This window comes from Pan paniscus, chromosome 22 (genome assembly GCF_029289425.2).
Source record: "Pan paniscus chromosome 22, NHGRI_mPanPan1-v2.0_pri, whole genome shotgun sequence".
Lineage (NCBI taxonomy): Eukaryota > Metazoa > Chordata > Mammalia > Primates > Hominidae > Pan > Pan paniscus.
The window spans coordinates 29,983,104-30,004,432 of record NC_073271.2 but is presented as its reverse complement, the minus strand read 5'-3'; the positions used below and the strand labels follow the sequence as shown (position 1 = coordinate 30,004,432).

General features: G+C 48.7%; 1 protein-coding gene across 5 annotated transcripts in view; it reads right to left on the bottom strand.

Annotated features, from left to right (window-relative positions):
* ITSN1 (intersectin 1) overlaps positions 1-21,329 on the bottom strand; it is a 257,613-nt gene that overhangs the window by 12,908 nt on the left and 223,376 nt on the right. For 4 of the 5 annotated variants that reach the window (XM_034947835.3, XM_034947836.3, XM_008977693.5 and 1 more), the window contains 7 exons: positions 19,685-19,783; positions 11,337-11,504; positions 4,495-4,707; positions 3,281-3,402; positions 1,844-1,926; positions 1,445-1,528; positions 485-658 (listed from right to left, as the gene is read on the bottom strand). In XM_034947835.3, coding sequence (XP_034803726.3) covers positions 485-658; positions 1,445-1,528; positions 1,844-1,926; positions 3,281-3,402; positions 4,495-4,707; positions 11,337-11,504; positions 19,685-19,783 — 943 coding nt within the window. Of the gene's footprint in view, positions 1-484; positions 659-1,444; positions 1,529-1,843; positions 1,927-3,280; positions 3,403-4,494; positions 4,708-9,641; positions 10,553-11,336; positions 11,505-19,684; positions 19,784-21,329 lie in introns of those variants that run through there. The other variant, XM_063601318.1, reaches the window with a different exon arrangement.

Genomic DNA, 21,329 nt, shown 5'->3' with positions numbered 1-21,329 from the left:
GGCTGGCTGAAGAAATGATTCATTCAACATGACTGCATCCCTTTGCCTACTTAATAAGTGGTACAAAAATGCCACCCAAAGGGACCTGGCCCATTCTGCGGCTCCTGTTGTGGCCTAACATCCTTGTTCCATTGGCCAGTTTCATCCATTGCCAGCACAGCTTTTTGCCAAGGACTGAAGAACTATGCTGAAGCTCTTAAACACACCCCTCTCCACAGTCACCTGCTTTGGAAAGCAGAAGATGGACGTGTTTGCCCAGGGCAGCTGGCACAATTCTAGACCAAGCATGCTCGTCCACATGCAATGAGACACCTCCAGAAGACTCCTCCAGGGGAGACAGAGCCTCGTCTTGTGCCAGCCAGCCTCATCTCTCAGGAGGGAAACCCAAGGAATCCTGGCACCAAGTCCCCAGGTAAGAAAACATTAACCCACGCAAACGAGTGCCAGGGAAGGAGGAATAACCACAGGGCCGCGTTCCACTCACCATCTGGTGAGAACTGGTCCCTCTCGAACACAGTGATGCAGAGGACTTCCTGCTCCAGGTCTCGGATGAAGAACTGGCAGTTGGAATTCCACTTGGGGTTCAGAGTGTCCTGGATCGTCTTGGTGATGTGGCACTGGGAACCCATGGTCACCTCACAGTACGGGTTGCTCTTTCCTGGAGGGAACAAAAGCCTTCGCCAGGTGGAACTCACACCTCATTTTGATCTCCACTCTTTTTTTTTTTTTTTTTTTAGATGGATTCTTGCTCTGTCGCCCAGGCTGCAGTGCAGTGGTATGATCTCAGCTCATTGCAACCTCCACCTCCTGAGCTCAAGTGATTCTCCTGCCTCAGCCTCCTGAATGAATAGCTGGTATTACAGGTGGCTGCCACCATGCCTGGCTAATTTTTTATATTTTTAGTAAAGACGGGCTTTCACCATGTTGGCCAGGCTGGTCTCAAACTCCTGACCTCAGGTGATCCACCTGCTTTGGCCTCCCAAAGCACTGGGATTACAGGTGTGAGCCACCGTGCCCGGCCGCTCCCCACTCTTAATAACTGCTATGCTTAATAAGTGTCATTCGGTGGAGAATCCGGGTGAAAACTCCCAGAAGTCAGCTTCATCCTTAAACTAAAAACAAATACTTAATTGAGTGGGCTTTGAAACTAGGCCATTCCTGTCTCGTTACTTTGGCCTGATCTTGTGTCACATCCACTGTGAATGCAGCCACTCAGATCCCTCGGAGAAGCAGAATGGTAGAAAGGATGGAAAAAAAAACACAAAACCTCCAGGTTTTTAACAAGTGCTAGTTAAACCAATTCTGGAAGGAGATCAGGGAGTATGGAAATAGCACATTTGATCTAGAGCCGGGTGGGGGTGTGGGGAGCCGGGTGGGGGTGTGGGGAACCCGGACCCTACTCCCAACCCTAAAGCAGGAGCCGGGGGGCGCCTCACAGCCTTACCATGTGACCGACAGGGTTTCAACTCAATGCCTTCAACCACGTTCACCATCAACCTTCCAATGCCTGTTGCCCTTTGGGAACGGACTATGATGGCAGGAAAAACACAAAATGCTTCATTTGAACATGCCACACCTTTCCCATCTCTGTGAGCCTCACAATGCATTTCATGTACCTCTCCCGACTCAAAAGTAATTCTTCCCTCTCCTTAAACACTTGCTTCCTTGCTCCTGGAATTTGCCCTCCATCCCCATCTGCATCCCACCCCAAGCTCACTTCCATCTCATTCCACGCCCCTCCTCTAGGTCCAGGGGATTCTTCTATTCTGAGGATTTTCAGCCCAGCCAAATGGCCCTCCCTCCTGCCCAGCTGTGCAGGACACCCCGCGGGGCCATGCATTACCCAGGTACGCTTTCTCGCGCTTCTTTTTCTCAGTCTCTATGTAGAGTTCAGAAGCAGCTTTGATTTTCTGCACCCAGGCAGTCCTTGGACAGAAAAAGACAGAAAGTTGCCAAACAGAAACTCAGGAAAAAGGCTTCAGGTCTGTTCAAACACTGTTGCCAGGACTCTGTTTCTTTGTTCATTTGATTTTAACAACAAAGGCTCGGGAAAGAAAATCTGATTTTATGTCACGTGATGCTAATACTTATTCCTGCCATCAATAAGAAAGGCATGAGGGCCATTTCCATGGATGTCCTCAAGACCTGCGATGATGTCCCCGGGGAAGAAAATCTGTGATAGATGCTGTCTTAGAGGCAACATCGGGACACGACTCCTCTTCCTTCCTTACCGAAGAGCAGCACATATTTGCCTAATCCAACAAAGCCAGAAGGATCTCGCTTATGAAATCACGCAAAGAAAGAACAAAAACCACTTCCCAGATTGGGAACCACTTCACATGAAAGAGCAAAACGCCTTGGGGGAAGGCATTTGTGGCCGCGGTTTTCTCCTTCATTTTTTCTGAGAACCATATGCACAAAAGCTTTAGCCAATTTTCTTGCTTGGTGCAAATGCTCTTTGGAATGATGCTGGCCTTGTGTCAAGTTCACCCTTCAGAAAATGATCTATTTCATTTGGCTCCAGGGCAGTGTCTTGAAGACAGATTGAAGCAAAATACCCACAGCCCTAGGTTCCAGAATGCCCATTTAAGTGAGCCAAGGTGAGGAGAGGTTTGGGTTTGGGTGGTCCTATTAACCCCGAAATTACTTTCCTATTGGTTTCTGCCACCTGGGAAGCCAGGGGAAACCTGAGATGCTCTGTTTACCTCAAAGAATGCGAAACATTTCTTAATAAAACAACAACAATGCCAGGTGCAGTGGCTCACCCCTGTAATCCCAGAATTCTGGCATTCTGGGAGGCCAAGGCGGGTGGATCCCTTGAGCCCAGGAGTTTAAGACCAGCCTGGGCAACATGGCGAGACCCCATCTCTACAAAAAAATATAAAGAATTAGCCAGGCTTGGTAGCACATGCCTGTAGTCCCACATACCTGGGAGGCTAGGGTGGGAGGATTACCTGAGCCCAGGAGGTCAAGGCTGCAGTGAGCTGTGACTGCACTACTGCACTCCAGCCTGGGTGACAGAGTGAGACTCTGCCTTAAAAAAAAAAAAAAAAAAAACTCAAGCAAAATTAGTTTGAATCCATGTTATTTTGGAAAGGGCATGCCATGTGACAGATTTTTGAAAGGCTGTAGAAAAAAGTAATAGCCCCATACCCACTCCCAGCTAGGGGTGATGGCATTGCCACTTGGGAAACATTGGCACCTGATTAATCACCCGCCCCTTGTGTGTCCTAGAGCTGTGGAGCCCTGGGGCCCATGCTGGGGAGGCGGCAGGTCTCACCTTTCATTTATGCTTTCTGCTCGGAGAGTATAGACGCGGTCAATGTGGGAGATGTGGAAGATGGGCTCGTCTCCAGAAGGGTCGGTGGGTAATTTTACTAGAACCTCATTTAGGAAAATAGGCTGGAAAGTAACACACAGGCATTACAAAGCGAGGCTGGGGGTCTGTGTGCTCCGGTAAACCGTGAGTGTGTGAGCACACTTATGCCAATGTGTTCTAGTAAACGAGACTGCAAGTCAGCGCGTGTGTGCACACTCGTGCGTGTGTTTCAGTAACCTAGACTGAGCATGTGTGTGTGTTTCTGGGTGTGTTCCAGTAAACCAGACTAAGGGCGTGTGTGTTTTCCAGTAAAGAATCCCAGAATAATAATTTTGGGTTAGCATCAACTTTTACATATTACAAATTATAAATATGATAAATATGGGTTCCCCCGCCCGCGATTTTGCGGGTATGTTTTAAGTCTTTCGGAATAAGATCTGGCTGGTGTCGCTTTTCCTGGTGTATTCTAAACAGCAGTCTTCATCCACTTTACATCAAGCAATTCCCTCCAAAGATTTTCACATGAAGTTTCTAGTAACTATATAACTACATAGCTCTTTTTTCCCATAATAAAGCTAACTGCTGCTTCAGAGAAAATTCTTCTGTAAAAACACCCCCATGCAGACAAATTTAGAAAAACAACGTCCCGTGACACAAAGACACACAAACACAGCCATGCACGTATGAGCAGACCATATAAAGAGCTGAGGGAAATTCTCCACTTATCAACTGTTTAGAGAGACTTTGCTAGAAAGGAGAGGGCTCGGATGTTTCAAGCTACCTGGAGAAGTCTGGCAGGGGACTTAGGACTGTTTGGAGGCGACGGTGGGCCCTGGGTGCTGTTTTGCACCTCTTCTCCCGAGCTTTTTCACACCTGCCTCATCTGTACCCTAGACTTCGCTCCTACAGGCTAAGGCATGCCTCTGTCACATCCCAGGGGACCACAGCAGCCATTTGGCAGTCAATATGTTCCACCGATAGCACTGAGTGTCACTGACACTGCGGCGGGATATGGATCGTCCTCCACTCCGGACACCCTAAATCGCATTTCAACTCCTGGCCTTCTCCTGCACGCCACAGCCCCTGACCCTGCTAAAACTCCACCTCCTTTTTGGAAACTACTACCTCCCCAAACACGTCAACCCTGATAATGCAAAATCTAGAATCCAACTTACTGTTTTATACATTTTATACTGCAGGTTTGATTTGGGGCTGAAGACTTTGTCGGTGCCAGAAGACCCCAAGGGCTTCGTGATCTGAGTCAGCAGGAGGAAGTCGTTGAAAAGGAAGCCATACAGCTCCTTGTTGCTCTTGGCCTTGTAGAGCTTCCCACTGTGCAGAAATTTGCGTGGCCCCAAGCAATTGGTCACTGAATTGAACACAAGTTGCTGAGAAAGGAAAACAAAACCCAAAGTGTAGCATTTTTGTTTCTCCGCATCTGAAAGCATGGGCTCCATCAGAATCAGAGGCCAGGCCCCAGCAGACTCGGATCTCAGGCAAAAGTCAAGGATGGCTCTGAAGACTTTGGAGCCAAGAGATCAAAGTCAGACAAAGGCACAGTTCAGGGGATTCCAAGTATCAAGAAGAGTCTCAATGGTAATTTCTAAGGCTTTTCCTCTAGGAGCATGCCAGTGTCTTATGGTGCAATTGGTGTGTTTTTTCTTTTCTTTTTTTTTTTTTTTTTTTTTTTGAGACAGGGTCTCACTATGTTGCCCAGGCTGGAGTGCAGTGGTGTGATCATAGTTCAGGTAGCCTTGACCTCCCAGGTTCAAGCAATTCTCCCATCTCAGCCCCCCAACACATGTGAAAAAAACTTTTGTAGAGATGGGGTCTCACTACTTTGCCCAGGCTGGTCTTGAACTTCTGACTTCAAGCGATCGTTCCACCTCAAGCTCCCAAAATACTGGGATTACAGGTGCGAGCCACTGGGCTTGGCCATTTCTCTTTTTTATTTACTGGGGAAATGGGGCAGCAGAAAGAAAAGTGCCCACCTGGCTCCCACCTTGGGGACTCCCTGCTCTGTGCAGGGTCTGTGCATGAAACAGCTCCAGGGAGAAGACCCCACACAGATTCAGACAGTCCTTTGAGCTTCTGGAAAGCAGCAGCCCCCGTCTCTCTCCAATTCCATGGACAAATGCTGCCTTCCAAGGCACAACTGCAGTCCGGGCCCCTGGCATGTGTGTGACTGCACAAATCAGTGGTGTTAATTTTTTTTTTTTTTTTTGAGACAGAGTCTCACTCTGTCGCCCAGGCTGGAGTGCAGTGGCACAATCTCTGCTCACTGCAAGCTCCGCCTCCCGGGTTGACGCCATTCTCCTGCCTCAGCCTCCTGGGTAGCTGGGACTACAGGTGCTCACGACCACGCCCGGCTAATTTTTTGTATTTTTAGTAGAGACGGGGTTTCACCATGTTAGCCAGGATGGTGATCTCCTGACCTTGTGATCCACCTGCCTTGGCTTCCCAAAGTGCTGGGATTACCGGCGTGAGCCACCATACCCGGCTGTAAATCAGTGGTGTTGAGCAACCCTCCAGTGCCAAACAGAACAGACACTGTACTGCGCACATGAAACCTCACCAGACTCACCCGCTCAGCAAACAGGAAGGGAACAGCTCCCTCCCTCCACTGACCCTTAGAGACACGGTGGGCGCTGAAATGCGGCTCTAACACCTCTCGGGGGTCCATCACCTCCACTAGGTTCTGAAGGGGCAGAGGGCACTGAGGTGGAGATGATCCCACAGAGGCCCCCTTTTTGACAGCAAGGGGAGAGGCCAAGGATAGCAAGGCCGTGGCTGCGCGCCAGGAGTAAGATGACCCAGTCCGAGGCCAGCCCCTCACGCTCCCCATCTGCCCACACAATTGGCCTGGGGGGCGCTCCGGAGCTCTGTCCTGAGCTACGAGCCCTATGGACCCCTCTCTGAAGAGAGTATTTGTGAAGGAGTGATAGGTTCGTAACATGTGTCCCCCAAAAGAAGCTGATGGCCACCTGTCCATCTCCAATACAGGAGAAACAGTGGCACTTCTGTGAGTGGAGAGCTAAAGGCAGCTGGAAAGGGGCCACTGCACTCTGCTGTCAGCCACGAGGAGGAAAGATGACCTCTGACCTCCCGTGGAGGGTCTGAGAGCCCAAGAAAGACCGAAGGTGGTGCCACAACAGGAACCTTCAAAGAACATTCTTCACCTCTGCACTCCAGGCAGGAGCCTGGAGACCAACCAGCCCCTCCTGCTTGCCAAGACAGGGTTCAAGCCACGTGGGCGCAAATAATCCAGAGAAGGCAAGTGTCATTGGATCCAATGACATAAAGGTGCTCTCGTTCATTCATACTCAAAGCCTCTAATTGGCCAAGATAACACTGAATATGCATGAACTGAGAACAGTATTTAAACTTCTCTATCTTCAGACAGGAATGCCAAAGACAGCATCTGTTTGAAACTTAATCACTGGTGTGTGTCCAGACCTGGGCCACGCATGGTCCACACCGTGATCCTAGGTCAGGAGACAGAAGTCAACACATCCCCTTCCCATCACCATGAACATCAGCGAGACAACAACGACGCTGTGCATGATAGCCAGGAAGACTGACCAAGAAGGACAGCCATCTGATGGCAAAGGGGGGATGTAAGCTGAAAAAATCAAAGCACAAGAACTAGGCTGGATGCAGTGGATCACGCCTGTAATCCCAACACTTTGGGAGGCCGAGGTGGGCAGATCACTTGAGTTCAGGAGTTGGAGACCAGCCTGGCCAACATGGCGAAACCCCGTCTCTACTAAAAATACAAAAATTAGCTGGGTGTGGTTCTGGGCCCCTATAGTTCCAGCTACTCGGGAAGCTGAGGCAGGAGAATCTCTTGAACCCATGAGGTGGAGGTTGCAGTGAGCCGAGATCGCACCTCTGCACTCCAGCTTGGGTAACAGAGTGAGACTCCGTCTCAAAAAAAAAAGAAGGATGACAACTGATTTTACTTGAACATCTTCAGATCCCGGCCTCACTGTGTCCCTCTGATGGCAGCTGTCAGAGTCGGGGAAGGGCCCTTTCTAAAGTGCACATGACTGTGTGTCGGCATTTCTGCATGGCAGTGCAGGGGCTGCTTGAGTCCCTTGTCTTCAGGATCAAGTTAATGTTCCTTTGCATGATACACAGGCCTTCCTCGGCTGGGCCTCAGCCTGCCCTGCAGCCCTGTGGCCCATCATTCCTCTGCAATCCTCACCAATGCCCTGCTCAGAATCTCAGAATGGTCCTCCACTCCTAATGCCCTGCCTCAATCTTTCTTTTTTTTCTGAGACAGGGTCTTGCTCTGTTGCCCACGTTGGAGTGTAGTGGTGCAATCATGGCTCTCTGCAGCCTCAAACTCCTGGGCTCAAGCGATCCTCCTGCCTCAGCCTCCCAAGTAGCTGAGACTACAGGTGCATGCCACCACACTTGGTTAGTTTTCTAAACATTTTTTGTAGAGACAGGGTCTCACTATGTTGCCCAGGCTGGTCTTGAACTTCTGGCCTCAAGGGATCCTCCCGCCTTGTTCTCTCAAAGTGCTGGGATTACAGGCCTGAGACACGGTGCTTGGCCTGCCTCCAATGCTTCATCCTGCAACACGCAGTCAAGCATCACCTCCAGGGCCCGAGAGTCCCCCGTACAACTGTCCCTTGCTCCCGTCACATGTCGCCACAGCACTTGGTACCTAGCTCTGCCTCCTTACCCCTCACATCTTGTTGTAAATGTTGGTTTCACCCCCAGCTTCCTCCTGGACCATAAGCTCCTCGAGAGTGGGAGTCACATCTTATTTGTTTTTATGTCCCAGGGTTTAGTACTGAGCCGTGGCACATGGGTGGTTACTCACTAAGTGCTTATTGAATGAATGATGATGAGCGAATAAATGAGCCACCCACTGACGGCAGAGCAACACAAAATCCCAAAATGGGAGCCCACAGCTGTCCTCTCGGCTTCCATGGGGCTGCTTCCACACCTTTGCTCATCCCACACCAACACTGAAGGTGGACAGGAGGTGGTGCCGTGGAGGAACCAGTCATGGTGACTCCCTCAGGTGGTGATGGCCTTTGCAGCTTATGAGAGGGAAGAAACCACAGGAGGAGTGGATGAGGGAGACACATTCTCGCTGGTCATTTTGGGAAACCCTAGTGAATGGTGTATGTGTGTGCATACATGCATGTGTGTATGTGTGTACAGGCACAAGCACATGTGTATACAGAAACAGAGAGAAAAAATGGGCAAAAAGAATGAATGAGACCAAAGGAAAGGTTAAGTGAAAAGAAGAAAATTAGAAACCAAATGAGAGGCTTCTGGCCAGGTGTGGTGGCTCACACCTGTAATCCCAGCACTTTGGGAGGTTGAGGCGGGCAGATCGCTTGAGCTCAGGAGTTTGAGACCAGCCTGGGCAACATGGTGAGTCCTTGTCTCTACAGAAAAAATAGAAACATTAGCTGGGCATGGTGGCCAATGCCTGTAGTCCCAGCTACTTGGAAAGCTGAGGTGGGAGAATCACTTGAGGAGGTTGAGGCTGCAGTGAGCTGAGTTTGTGCCACTGCACTCCAGCCTGGGCAACAGAGTGAGACCCTGACTAAAACACACACACACACACATATACACACACACACACACACACACACAGAGAGAGAGAGAGAGAGAAAGAGAAAGAGAGACAGAGAGAGACTTCTGTTTCTGGAAGTAGAGTGGACTAGATACTCAGAATGACTCACCCAACAAAAACTTTAAAAAAACAGAAAAATGCAAAAATCCACTTTTTAACTCCAAGAAAACTGGCACACACACACGAAAAAAATAGAAACAAAGTAAGAAATTTGCAGAGGCTGAAAACAGAATGAAAATAGGAACCTTGGAAGATCACCGAAAGCCAGTGCCACTATAGCTTTGAGGGTCTCTCTGGAATCTGCTGACGCTGACCTTGCATTTTACTCACTACATAGGGTGCAGAAACAGGTGCATCCAGAGCCAACGTGAGGGGTCTAATAGGAGATCTTCACAAAAAGATGAACCCAGAGGAGGAGTGACAGGTAAACTCAAGCTCAGAGGGGATGAGCAATAAAACATTTCTGTTTTTGACCTTGGTGTAGTGAAGGAAAACGTGCCCTGAGAATGTGTGCTTTATCAGGTAGCTCTCACGCAAGTTTACAACCACAATTCACACAAGGGGTGTGATGCCCAAACCCCTCTAAACATAGTTTTGGATAATCACAATAACAGTCCTCCCAGAAGGAATACAACTTCAGACAATAAAGATGCCTGCAGGTGGGCCAGGTGCGGTAATCACGCCTGTAATCCCAGCACTTTGGGAGGCTGAGGCAGGTGGATCTTCTGAGGCCAGGAGTTCGAGACCATACTGGCCAACATGGTGAAACCCTGTCTCTCCTAAAAATATAAAAATTAGCCAGGCATGGTGGTGCGCACCTGTAATCCCAGCTACTTTTGAGGCTGAGGCAGGAGAATTGCTTGAACCTGGGAGGCAGAGGTTGCGGGGAGCCGAGATCACACCACTGCACTCCACCCTGGGTGACAGAGCGAGACTCCATCTCAAAAAAAAAAAAAAAAAAAAAGATGCCCACAGGTAAAGTTCTAAGGCACATTTAGTTCACAGTCAAAAATGGTAATACAAGAAACAAGGTAGTAAGTTTAGCAAGAGCTGGCAGAAACAACAAACAAAACAATAACACCCATAACTTCAGGTTATGGGTTCTATATCTATATCTACATCTATATCTATATCTGTTTGTTGTTTTGAGACACATTCTGCTCTGTTGCCCAGGCTGGAGTATAGTAGCGTGATCATAGCTCACCTTACCCTTGAACTCCTGGGCTCAAGCAATCCTCCCACCTCAAGTGTGAACCACCGCACCCAGCTAATTTACTTTTTATTTTTTTGTATAGACAGGTTCTCACTCTGTTTCCAGGCTGATCTTGAACACAAACTAGCCTCCTGCCTCCACTTCCCAAAGCACTGGGATTACAGGCGTGAGTCACAGCACCTGGCCAGGAATATCTATGTTTAAAATGTGTTAAGAAATAAATAAGAAGGATTAACATTTGAGCAAAAAACAGGATACAAGAAAGAAACCAGCATAGCTGGGCATGGTGGCATGCACCTGTGGTCCCAGCTACTTGGGATGCTGAAGTGGGAAGATCACTTGAGCTCAGGTGGTCCAGGCTGCATTGAGCTGGGATTGTGCCACTGCATTCCAGCAGCCTGGGTGACAGAGCAAGATCCTGTTGAAAGAAAGAAAAGAAAAAAGAAGAGAAGAGAAGGAGAAAGGAAGGAAGGAAAGAAGGAAGGAAGGAAGGAGAAAGAAAGAGAAAGAAAGAGAGAGAAGGAAAGAAAGAGAGAAAAAGAAGACAGGAAGGAAGGAGAGAGAAGGAAGGAAGGAAAGAAAGAAAGAGGGAGAGAGAGAGAGAAAGAAAGACAGAAGGAAAGAAAGAAAGAGGAAAGAAAAAGGGAGAAAGAGAGAGAAAGAAAGAAATCAGCAGACAGGAGAAAATAAATAGAACTTCTGGCAATGGGAAATGATATAAGTTAAATTAGAAACTCAGTGGATGGCCAGGCGCGGTGGCTCACGCCTGTAATCCCAGCACTTTGGGAGGCCGAGATGGGCAGATCACCTGAGGCCAGGAGTTCAAGACCAGCCTGGTCAACACGGGAAACCCCATCTCTACTAAAAATACAAAAATTAGCCGGGTGTAGTGGCGTGTGCCTGTAGTCCCAGCTATTCAGGAGGCTGAGGCAGGAGAATCACTGGAACCGGGGAGGCAGAGGTTGCAGTGAGCTGAGATGGTGCCACTGCACTCCAACCTGGGCAACAGAGTGAGACTCTATCTCAAATAAATAAATAAATACTCAGTGGGTGGATAAAACAGCAGATGAGAAGCAGCTGGATGGAAATGAGGATGCTATCGGCTGGGGAGGAGAATGGTTCATGCTTTTCTTTGTCCTCCTCCAGGCTGGCAGCCGAGGCTCTGCCGGGGGAGACCAGGGCCCAGCCCCAAGGGTGGCTACCTCAGACAGGCCTTCACACTGCACGTGGGCCTGGATCCACTCCAGCCGGTCAGAGTTCTCCTTCTCCCGCACCCCTTCGTTCACCTGGGAACAGAGCTCTTCCGCCTTCTCCAGGGCGTGCTTCAAGTGGCTGTGGTCCGGGTGGTTTTCAGGGGTGTTTTCCAGGATCTACACAGGAGAATAAAAACAACCACCTCCTTTTAGGCAATGTGGGCGGGCCTGTGATCCAGGGTCCTGCAGGACCAGGCCCAGCGGGGCAGGGCACCATCCTTTCATGGACGGCGCCCACTTGAGCAATCGCAGCTCTGAGCACCCACATGGCAATCACGTAGCAGATGACGGCCACTCCTTGATGGCTCCAGTGGGTGGCATTGCGGGGGCCTCGCCTCTTCATGGGCCCAGTGGGGGCTAAGCCCCCACCAGGAAGCAGTGAATGGTCCCATCCCTGAGGTCTCAGTCCAGCCCCACACCCTGAATGTCCAGGGCAAGCTGTGTGATCTGTCCTGCAAAATGTTAACATCGCAGGGTGGACCCCAAGTCACATATGCAGACTCACAGGATCAGTGTGTACATATAACCATGGGGCCCTTAGAGTTTCTCTTTGAAAATATTTACCCTTGGCCGGGCACAGTGGCTCACGCCTGTAATCCCAGCACTTCAGGAGGCCAAGGTGGGCAGATCACAAGGTCAAGAGATCGAGACCATCCTGGCCAACACGGTGAAACCCCATCTCTATTAAAAATACAAAAATTAGCTGGGCGTGGTGGCGCATGCCTGTCATCCCAGCTACTTGGGGGGCTGAGGCAGAAGAATCGCTTGAACCCAGGAGGCAGAGGTTGTAGTGAGCCGAGATTGCACCACTGCACTCCAGCCCAGCAACGGAGAGAGGATCCGTCTCAAAAAAAAAAAAAAAAGAAAAGAAAGAAAGAAAAAGAAAATATTCACCCTGTTTCACAGAGGAATAAACTAGTCCCTGAGACCAGGAGCAGAGCCCAGGCATCCCAGGCCCAGTTCCGTGCTGTTTTCCCACCTGTTCACTCACTTGGGGAACTTACAATGCAATTCTGGCATTTGATGTGCAGTGTTCCATCAACCCACTGATGAGGGTCTAAGAGCCAACAGGTGCCCTTGGAGGGCAGGGCAGGGACAGCGCAGTCTATGCTTAGCATGCAGCCTGGGGCATAAGAGGAGCGGTGGCTGCAGCAAGGGTGGCTCCTTCCTGGGTCCACGCACCTCTGGAACCACATGCAGACGGGTGCATCAGAGCAAGTGTGCGCTTTTCTAAGCAGACCATTTGGGGTGGTGGCTAAGAATGCCAGCTCCGGAGCTGGACCTCCTGAATTTAAATCCCTGCCCCACCACAGACCACCCATGATTTGGGTTGGTTATAAAAATGTTCTTTTTTTTTTTTTTTTTTTTTTGAGACGGAGTTTTGCTCTTGTTGCCCAGGCTGGAGTGCAGTGGCGCAATCTCGGCTCACTGCAACCTCTGCCTCCCGGGTTCAAGCAATTCTTCTGCCTCAGCCTCCCGAGTAGCTGGGACTACAGCCACCACGCCTGGCTAATTTTTGTATTTTTAGTAGAGTGGGGGTTTCACCATGCTGGCCAGGCTGGTCTTGAACTCCTGACCTCAGATGATCTGCCTGCCTCGGCCTCCCAAAGTGCTGGGATTACAGGCGCGAGCCACCGCACCCAGCCATAAATGTTCTTTTTGTCTCGTTCTGTCACCCAGGCTGGAGAAGAGTGGCACGATCTCATCTCACTGCAACCTCTGCCTCCCAGGTTCAAGTAATCCTCCTGCCACAGCTTCCTGAGTAGCTGGGACAACAGGTGTGCTCCACCATGCCCAGCTAATTTTTGTATTTTCAGTAGAGACGGGGGTCTCGCCATGTTGGCCAGACTGATCTCAAACTCCTGGCCTCAAGTGATCTGCCCGCCTCAGCCTCCCAAAGTGCGGGGATTACAGGCGTGAGCCACCACACCTGGCCCACATAAATGTTCTGAGTCTCAGGTTCCTCGCATGAGAAACGGGGAGGTTAATAGCCTCCTTTATATGGTGTGTGGAGAACTAAATGAGACACATGGACCTCTTGGCAAAGCACCTGGCCCTTAGAAAGTGCTCAATAAGCAACAGTGATTACCATCAGATCCTCAAAGGACTTCGAGGCCCCTAAAAACAATGATCACCCTGTGCTGGAGAATGAAGAAAGACCCTAAGCCACCTTTGAAGTGTACCAGGAGAATGCCGAGGGCATATTTGCCCAGGCCTTGTCCACATACAAATAATGTAAATGGCCCTGACTCTGAATATCTTATCCCAAAGGCATACCGTGGTTTAAAGTCCTAAGCAGACGCTCAAATGGAGAAAAACACACACTGTTTTCTATGTCTTGTGTGTCCACAAATCAATTCCAAGCAACAACCCCAACCTCTGGGCCAATCCTGACTGTACATTAGAATCCTTTTGGAAAATCTGAGGCCTCATCCATGACTAAATCAAAATCCCTGGGGGGGTGAAACTCAGGCTTAGGGGTTTTCTAGAGGTTTCCAGATGTTCTAACATGCAGCCAAATCTGAGAACCACTACTACAGGCTAGGAACCCACCCAGCTGGCTTGAGTAAATTCATTTGTTTTGTTTAGTTTCAAAATTCAAACAGGTTTATCAATTTTTCTAATTATAAAAGTAATATTGTACAATGTACAAAATTTAGAAAATTCAAAAAGTTACAAAGAACCTAAAAATCACTAATAATCTCCCCATTATTTCAAGAATAAAAATTGCTTTGGGAGGCCGAAGCAGGATGATCACTTGAAGTCAGGAGTTTGAGACAAGCCTGGCCAACATGGTCAAACCCCGTCTCCACTAAAAACACAAAAATTAGCCGGGCATGATTGTACCTGCCTGTGGTTTCAGCTACTCAGAAGGGTGAGGCAGGAGAATCGCTTGAACCCAGGAGGCGGACATTGCAGTGAGCTGAGATCGTGCCACTGCACTCCAGACTGGGTGACAGAGCGAGACTCTGTCTCAAAAAAAGTAAATAAAAATAAAAATAAAAATTGGATCATACTACCATTTTACAAAAACTACCATTTTATACTGTACTATTTCGTACATTGCTTTATAGTACAATGTTCCATGTCCATTTCATACATATTATCATTTTGAGGGTTTTATATCATTATTGGGGCAGACCCCAATATTGATTGAGCACGTTATTGAGCACAATGCGTCTAAATAGCTACCTTCCCATAAAACTTTATGATGCTTCCAACTTTTCAATATTTCTTAAATTATTTCCTTAGAATAAATTCCTAGAGGTGGAATTGCTGAGCCAAAGAGAAATTATAGTTTGATCTATAATCGCCTTCCAAAAAAGGCTGTATCAATTTAACTTCCACCCAGATCTTTGCCAACACTGGGACCTATAATCTTTTCAATATACGCCCATCTGGCAAGCCAAAATCAAAGTATTTTCTTGTTTTGTTATGTATTTTCTTTTATTGTCTGTGAGTGTGAACTTTTTGTACATTTAGTGCATAAGTGTTCTCAATGATAAAACTAACATTTATATACTGCCTAGTATGAGCCACTTTGCATACATTAACTCAGTTAATTCCCACATCACTATGCAGTAGGTACTATCAGTGTCCTTATTTTACAGACAAGAAACTGAGGCCCAAACTGAGGCCCAACTTGCCCAAGAGCACACAGTGGTTAAGTACCAAGATTCAAACCCCAGCCAGCCTGGCTCCAGGCTATGTGCTCTTCACTGCTATTCCATACTGCCTACTGCCTCTCAGCAACTTCAAGTTCTATATTCTATCTTTTTTTTTTTTTTGAGACTGAGTCTCACTCTGTCGCCAGGCTGGAGTGCAGTGGTGCGATCTTGGCTCACTGCAACTTTCACCTCGTGGGTTTAAGCAATTCTCCTGCCTCAGCCTCCCGAGTAGCTGGGACTACAGGCGTGCACCACCATGCCCAGTTAATTTTTGTATTTTTAGTAGAGACGGGGCTTCACCATGTTGGCCAGGATGATCTTGATCTCTTGACCTCAGGATCTGCCTGCCTCGGCCTCCCAAAGTGCTGGGATTACAGGCATGAGCCACCACATCCGGCCTTTTTTTTTTTTTTTTTTTTTTTTGAGACAGAGTTTCACTCTGTCACCCAGGCTGGAGTGCAGTGACTCAATCATAGCTCTTTCCCCTCTTCTTGCAAAATGCATCATACCATAGGATTGCTCAGTGAGTTTAGTGTTGCTTTTTCACATAACAGCATTTTCTCAGTGTCTTTCCAGACTAATACATAGAGTAGAAGTTGCTCGTATCTTTTTAAATATTTTCATAGTACAGATCTACCATAATTATTTAACCATTCCCATTAATGAACATATACGTTGTTCCCCAGAATAAAATTTGGGGTTTTTTTTTTTTTTTTTTTTTGAGACACAGTCCCACTCTGTCACCCAGGCTGGAGTGCTGTGGTGTGATCTTGGCTCACTGCAACCTCTGCCTGCCAGGTTCAAGATATTCTCCTGCCTCAGCCTCTCGAGCAGCTGGGATTACAGATACACATCATGTAAGGAACATGGCTGTGCTGCAACCAGGCAGCCATACGCAGATGTAAACAGCCTGCATGACTCAGCGGGATTAGAGTGCAGGTGCACAATTCTGTGCATTACATAATCACAGCTATGTAGCCATAACATGGGAGGCTAATCACCTGGCTCTAAGCCACTATTGTGTGTGAGGTATATAAAGACAACACTGACACTGTGAAAAAGCTGTTGAATAAAGCCATGTCCCATCTACCTGCTGTCTCTCAAGTGTTCTTCCAGCTCCCTGCCTCACGTTCACCCACTCCCCTCAGACCTCAGCTGGGCCTCAAACCTGACACACCATCACTCCCGGCTAATTTTTTCTGTGTTTTTAGTAGAGACAGGGTCTCACCCTGTTGGTCAGGCTAGTCTTGAACTCCTGACCTCAAGTGATCCACCCATCTTGGTCTTCCAAAGTGCTGGTATTACGGTGTGAGCCACTATGCCCAGATGAAAGTTTGGGTATTTTTTAGGTTGCTATGATCTAAATCCTTTAAGTTTAGGATTAGCATGTCTCTGAGACCATGCTAAGAATTTCTCCACATCAGTATCATAAAAATATTTAGTATTAGTACTTTAGCAGATTTCATATGTATCTCATAGCTGACCACTGTTTTCAATTCTCTTCTTAGTTCAGCTGGTTTTCAGTTCATTTTTCTGGGTGCTCTGGAAGAAATCAATCGTGTTTCTGCAAATAGTTTTTTTCCCCCTTTTAAATATTTGGGCCATTCAGTCCTTTTCTTGTTTTAGTTTTTCTCCCATTGGCTAGATATAGAACACCTATTTTAAAAGCTTGTTTTCAACTTCAATTTGCAATTAAACATTGGGAGAAAAAAGAGAAGTACTGAGCTAATTAAATAGTAACTGTGGCGTTGGAAGAGAGAAAACAGTAAGTTGAAAACTTATTTCAAAACTAAGTATTTAACTCAGCCAAAGATCCACAGTGTATTTTGTGGAGTTGAGCTGGGGCTGGACTGAGGAGATGGCTTATGTGGGAGGGAGATTTGTCACATGTAAGAAGACTGAGCAAATAAGGAAACACATTGAGGATAATGAGAGCCAGGCTCTTCACAGAGCAGGGAGTTACAAAGGCAGAAGGGGAAAGGCTGGAAAAAATTCTGCAGTATTGGATTAGAATAGGAGGTATTGGTGTGAATTCATGAGTTCTAATATACATGGATAGATGGATCTAGAAGTAAATATAAATATATGTGTATATACATTGGCATATGTAAATATGTGTGCATGAAAAGACATTCATATATTTCCCAGCTCTGCCACCGAGAGGAACACAAAATCACCCCAGTAGCAATGAGCACGCCAGTGCCCACATCTGAGTTTCTAAATACCATTTTCCATTAAAAGGAACCAGATCTAAAACCTCTTTCCAGGAGCTATACTCCCTGTGGTTTTACAAACATAGGCTCAGAGGACATCTAAATCTGTTCACTCGTTTTACAGGTGGGGACACTGAAACCCTAATTTTGTTCTTTCTTTTTTCTTTTGGTATTGGCTTTCTCAAAGTGACAGGAGAAGAACAATCATCTAATATCAACACACAGTGTCTGACATGGTTTGGCTGCGCCTCCACCCAAATCTCATCTTGAATTGTAGTTCCCATAATTCCCACATGTTGTGGGAGAGACCAGGTGGAGATAATTGAATCGTTGGGGTGGCTTCCCCCATCCTGTTCTAGTGAGAGTGAGTGAGTTCTCACAAGATCTGATGGTTTTGTAAGGGGTTTCCCCCTTCGCTGGGCTCCCATTCTTCTCCTTCTTGCCATTATGTGAAGAAGGATGTGTTTGCTTCCCCTTCCACCATGATTGTAAGTTTCCTGAGTCCTCCCCAGCCATGTGGAACTGAGTCAATTAAACCTCTTTCCTTATTAATTACCCAGTCTTGGGCAGTCCTTTACAGCAGTGTGAGAATGGACTAATACAGTGTTTCACAATGGCCTTCTGAAGACAGGTCGTAGCATTACGTTTCTTTCTCTTTTCTGCTAAGAAAATCAAGGCCTAGAGGCACTGGGCCTGTCTTTAAGAAAGAGTCAAGGGAGAAAGGCACAGACCACAGACTGTTTCTGTGATTCCATGTTATTTTCTTCTAGAAAAAAAAAATTAAAAAAAGAATCAACGACTAAGCTCTCATTTTCTGACTTACAAGGTAGAAGCCACTTGGTCACACATCTGAAGGCTGTGCAGTATTGAGAGGTGACAGCGTGCTGGCAGTCCTCACAGCCCTCGCTCGCTCTCGGTGCCTCCTCTGCCTGGGCTCCCACTTTGGCAGCACTTGAGGAGCCCTTCAGCCCACCACTGCACTCTGGGAGCCCCTTTCTGGGCTGGCCAAGGCCGAAGCCCCCTCCCTCAGCTTGCAGGGAGGTGTGGAGGGAGAGGCGCGAGCAGGAACCGGGGCTGCGTGCGGCGCCTGCGCGCCAGCTGGAGTTCCGGGTGGGCGTGGGCTTGGCGGGCCCCGCACTCGGAGCAGCCGGCCGGCCCTGCTGGCTCCGGGCAATGAGGGACTAAGCACCCGGGCCAGCGGCTGCGGAGGGTGTACTGGGTCCCCCAGCAGTGCCAGCCCACCGGCGCTGTGCTCGATTTCTCGCCGGGCCTTAGCTGCCTTCCTGCGGGGCAGGGCTCGGGACTGCAGCCCGCCATGCCTGAGCCTTCCCCCGCCTCCGTGGGTTCCTGTGCAGCCCGAGCCTCCCCGACGAGCGCCGCCCCCTGCTCCACCGCGGCCAGTCCCATCGACCACCCAAGGCCTGAGGAGTGCAAGCGCATGGCGCAAGACTGGCAGGCAGCTCCACCTGCAGCCCCGGTGTGGGATGCACTAGGTGAAGCCAGCTAGGCTCCCGAGTCTGGTGGGGACGTGGAGAGTCTTTATGTCTAGCTCAGGGATTGTAAACGCACCAATCAGCCCCCTGTCAAAACAGGCCACTGGGCTCTACCAATCAGCAGGATGTGGGTGGGGCCAGATAAGAGAATAAAAGCAGGCTGCCCGAGCCAGCAGTGGCAACCTGCTCGGTCCCTTTCTACACCGTGAACGCTTTGTTCTTTCACTCTTTGCAATAAATCTTGCTGCTGCTCACTCTTTGGGTCCACACTGCTTTTATGAGCTGTAACACCGCGAAAGTCTGCAGCTTCACTCCTGAGCCAGCGAGACCACGAGCCCACCGGGAGGAACGAACAACTCCAGACGCGCCGCCTTAAGAGCTGTAACACTCACCGCGAAGGTCTGCAGCTTCACTCCTGAGCCAGCGAGACCGCGAACCCACCAGAAGGAAGAAACTCCGAACACATCTGAACATCAGAAGGAACAAACTCCAGACGCGCCACCTTAAGAGCTGTAACACTCACCGCGAGGGTCTGCGGCTTCATTCTTTAAGTCAGCGAGACCAAGAACCCACCAATTCCGGACACAGTATTAGCTCTCTTTTTTTTTTTTTTTTAAATAGAGATAGGGTCTCATTATGCTGCCCAGGCTGGGCTTGAACTTCTGGGCTCAAGCGATCCGCCCACCTCGGCCTCCCAAAGTGCTGGGATTACAGGCGTGGGCCACCGTGCCCAGCCAGCTCTTTGCGTGATAAACCAGCTTTTCTTTCTGAGTTACCAAGCAGACCTCTGTGACACCTTGTTGTCTCGTGCTTTCTACACAACAGTTACCAGATGTGTTCACTGGGAATCTTGTCCATGACCCCAGCCCTCTCCAATACAGAGAAAGCCGTCCCCTGCTTGAAAAGGCAAGACAGGTACTTACATTTTTAATGATCAGTGGGTATCTTGTTACCCGTTGCATAGGCTTCAGTATAAAACTAGAGAGTGGCATCCCTTTACACCGAGGATCCATTGCCAATCTCTGAAATAAGAGATGTTTTTAAATGTACTTAAGAAACTTGCAAAATCCAAAGTTAGTGACATCAATACTAATGTCAGTGAGGACGCTCCACCCATTATCTCATTTATCTGGATGACAACTGAGAGACCTGGGGTTGGAAGGGCCTGACTAGTTACCCTGTCCAGGATGACACACTTTCCAGATGGAGAATGGAGACCCACAGATGTGACTCAGCCAGCAGGGTTAAGCCCTGCACTCTGGATTCAGCATACCCTCCATGGCATGCATGGTTCCTTATGCACAGAGATGAGATTCTGGCTTTACAGAGAATATTTCGTCTGGATGTCTGCAGAAACTTTATAACATTCCCAGGAACAAGAGTCACAAGACTATACGGTTAGAGGAAAAATTCCTCTTACACCCCAGAACTGCTGGAAGGGCTAAATCTCATTGTCTAGTTTTGAGTGGAGCCTGCACGTGCCTCTGGGAACTCCAGGCAGGGCTGAGAAAGAGGAGCTCAGACAACAGGGGTCAAGACTCCAGTTTCAGGGTCTGGCCACTTAGCTGTCAAAGGCTGTGGTCTGTTTTAATGCCTTAGAAACGGGCAGCTGCATTGACTGGAGCCCTGAGACCTGATAACTGTCAGCACCGGGACCTGCTCCAGCTGTGGACACCATCATTCCAGGAACACCTCGCAGCTGGCAACGACATGCCACATTCCCACTGAGAGGAGGTGGGGAGAGGTGAAGAGGAGAGGGGCGGGGAGGGACAATGAGGCCCCTGCTCTGGGCTGGTGTCAGCACTTCCCTGAAGTTCAAGTGCATCCAACAATGAACTCATCTTGCTCGGGCCTAGGAAGAGCCCAGCCCTTGGCTGAAACCCCAAGTGGTCCATGGCGCCCAGCAGCTCAGCATCTGCTCTCTCGTCTCCATCCACCCAAGGCCTCCTTCTTAGCAATCTTTCTCCCCTTGGAATGACCTCAGAGTGCCCCATGCCTTGGCTGGCAAGTCTAGGCTGAGAAACACCATGAGAGGCAGAAACAACAAGCTCACATGAGGCTCTGACCAAGAAGAGGCTGCGCTTGTGCCTCACCACAGTGATTCCACAAGCACCACTCTAGGACAGGTGAGGATGGCCTGTCTCCAAAATGCATGAGATCCAAAGATATGCCTGTTACTATTATTTTGTTGTTTATTCATCAAAAGATACCTGTTTCACAGAAACTATTTTATTCTCTTCCTCCCTTTTTTCTCCAGGAGATGTGGGGGCTGTTTGAATGGCCCAGCATGGCCAGCAGAGACCCACACTGGCCAAGGCCAAGTCCCAGAGCTGCAGGTCTTCCAGCAGTATCCGCATTACCTCCCCAAACATCCCCTGGTGGACTCCCAACTCTCCAGATCCCTGCCACCTCCAAGGAAGAGGTCCTGGCATCCCACACTGACTCCCACAGGCTGTCTAAGGCGGGAGCACATCAAGCAGAACCAACTGCGAAAGGAATGAAGGGGCCACTGGGAGTCCTGGCCATTCCCTCTGCAAGTGAAGGGCAGAGACCAGCAAAGAACTGAGG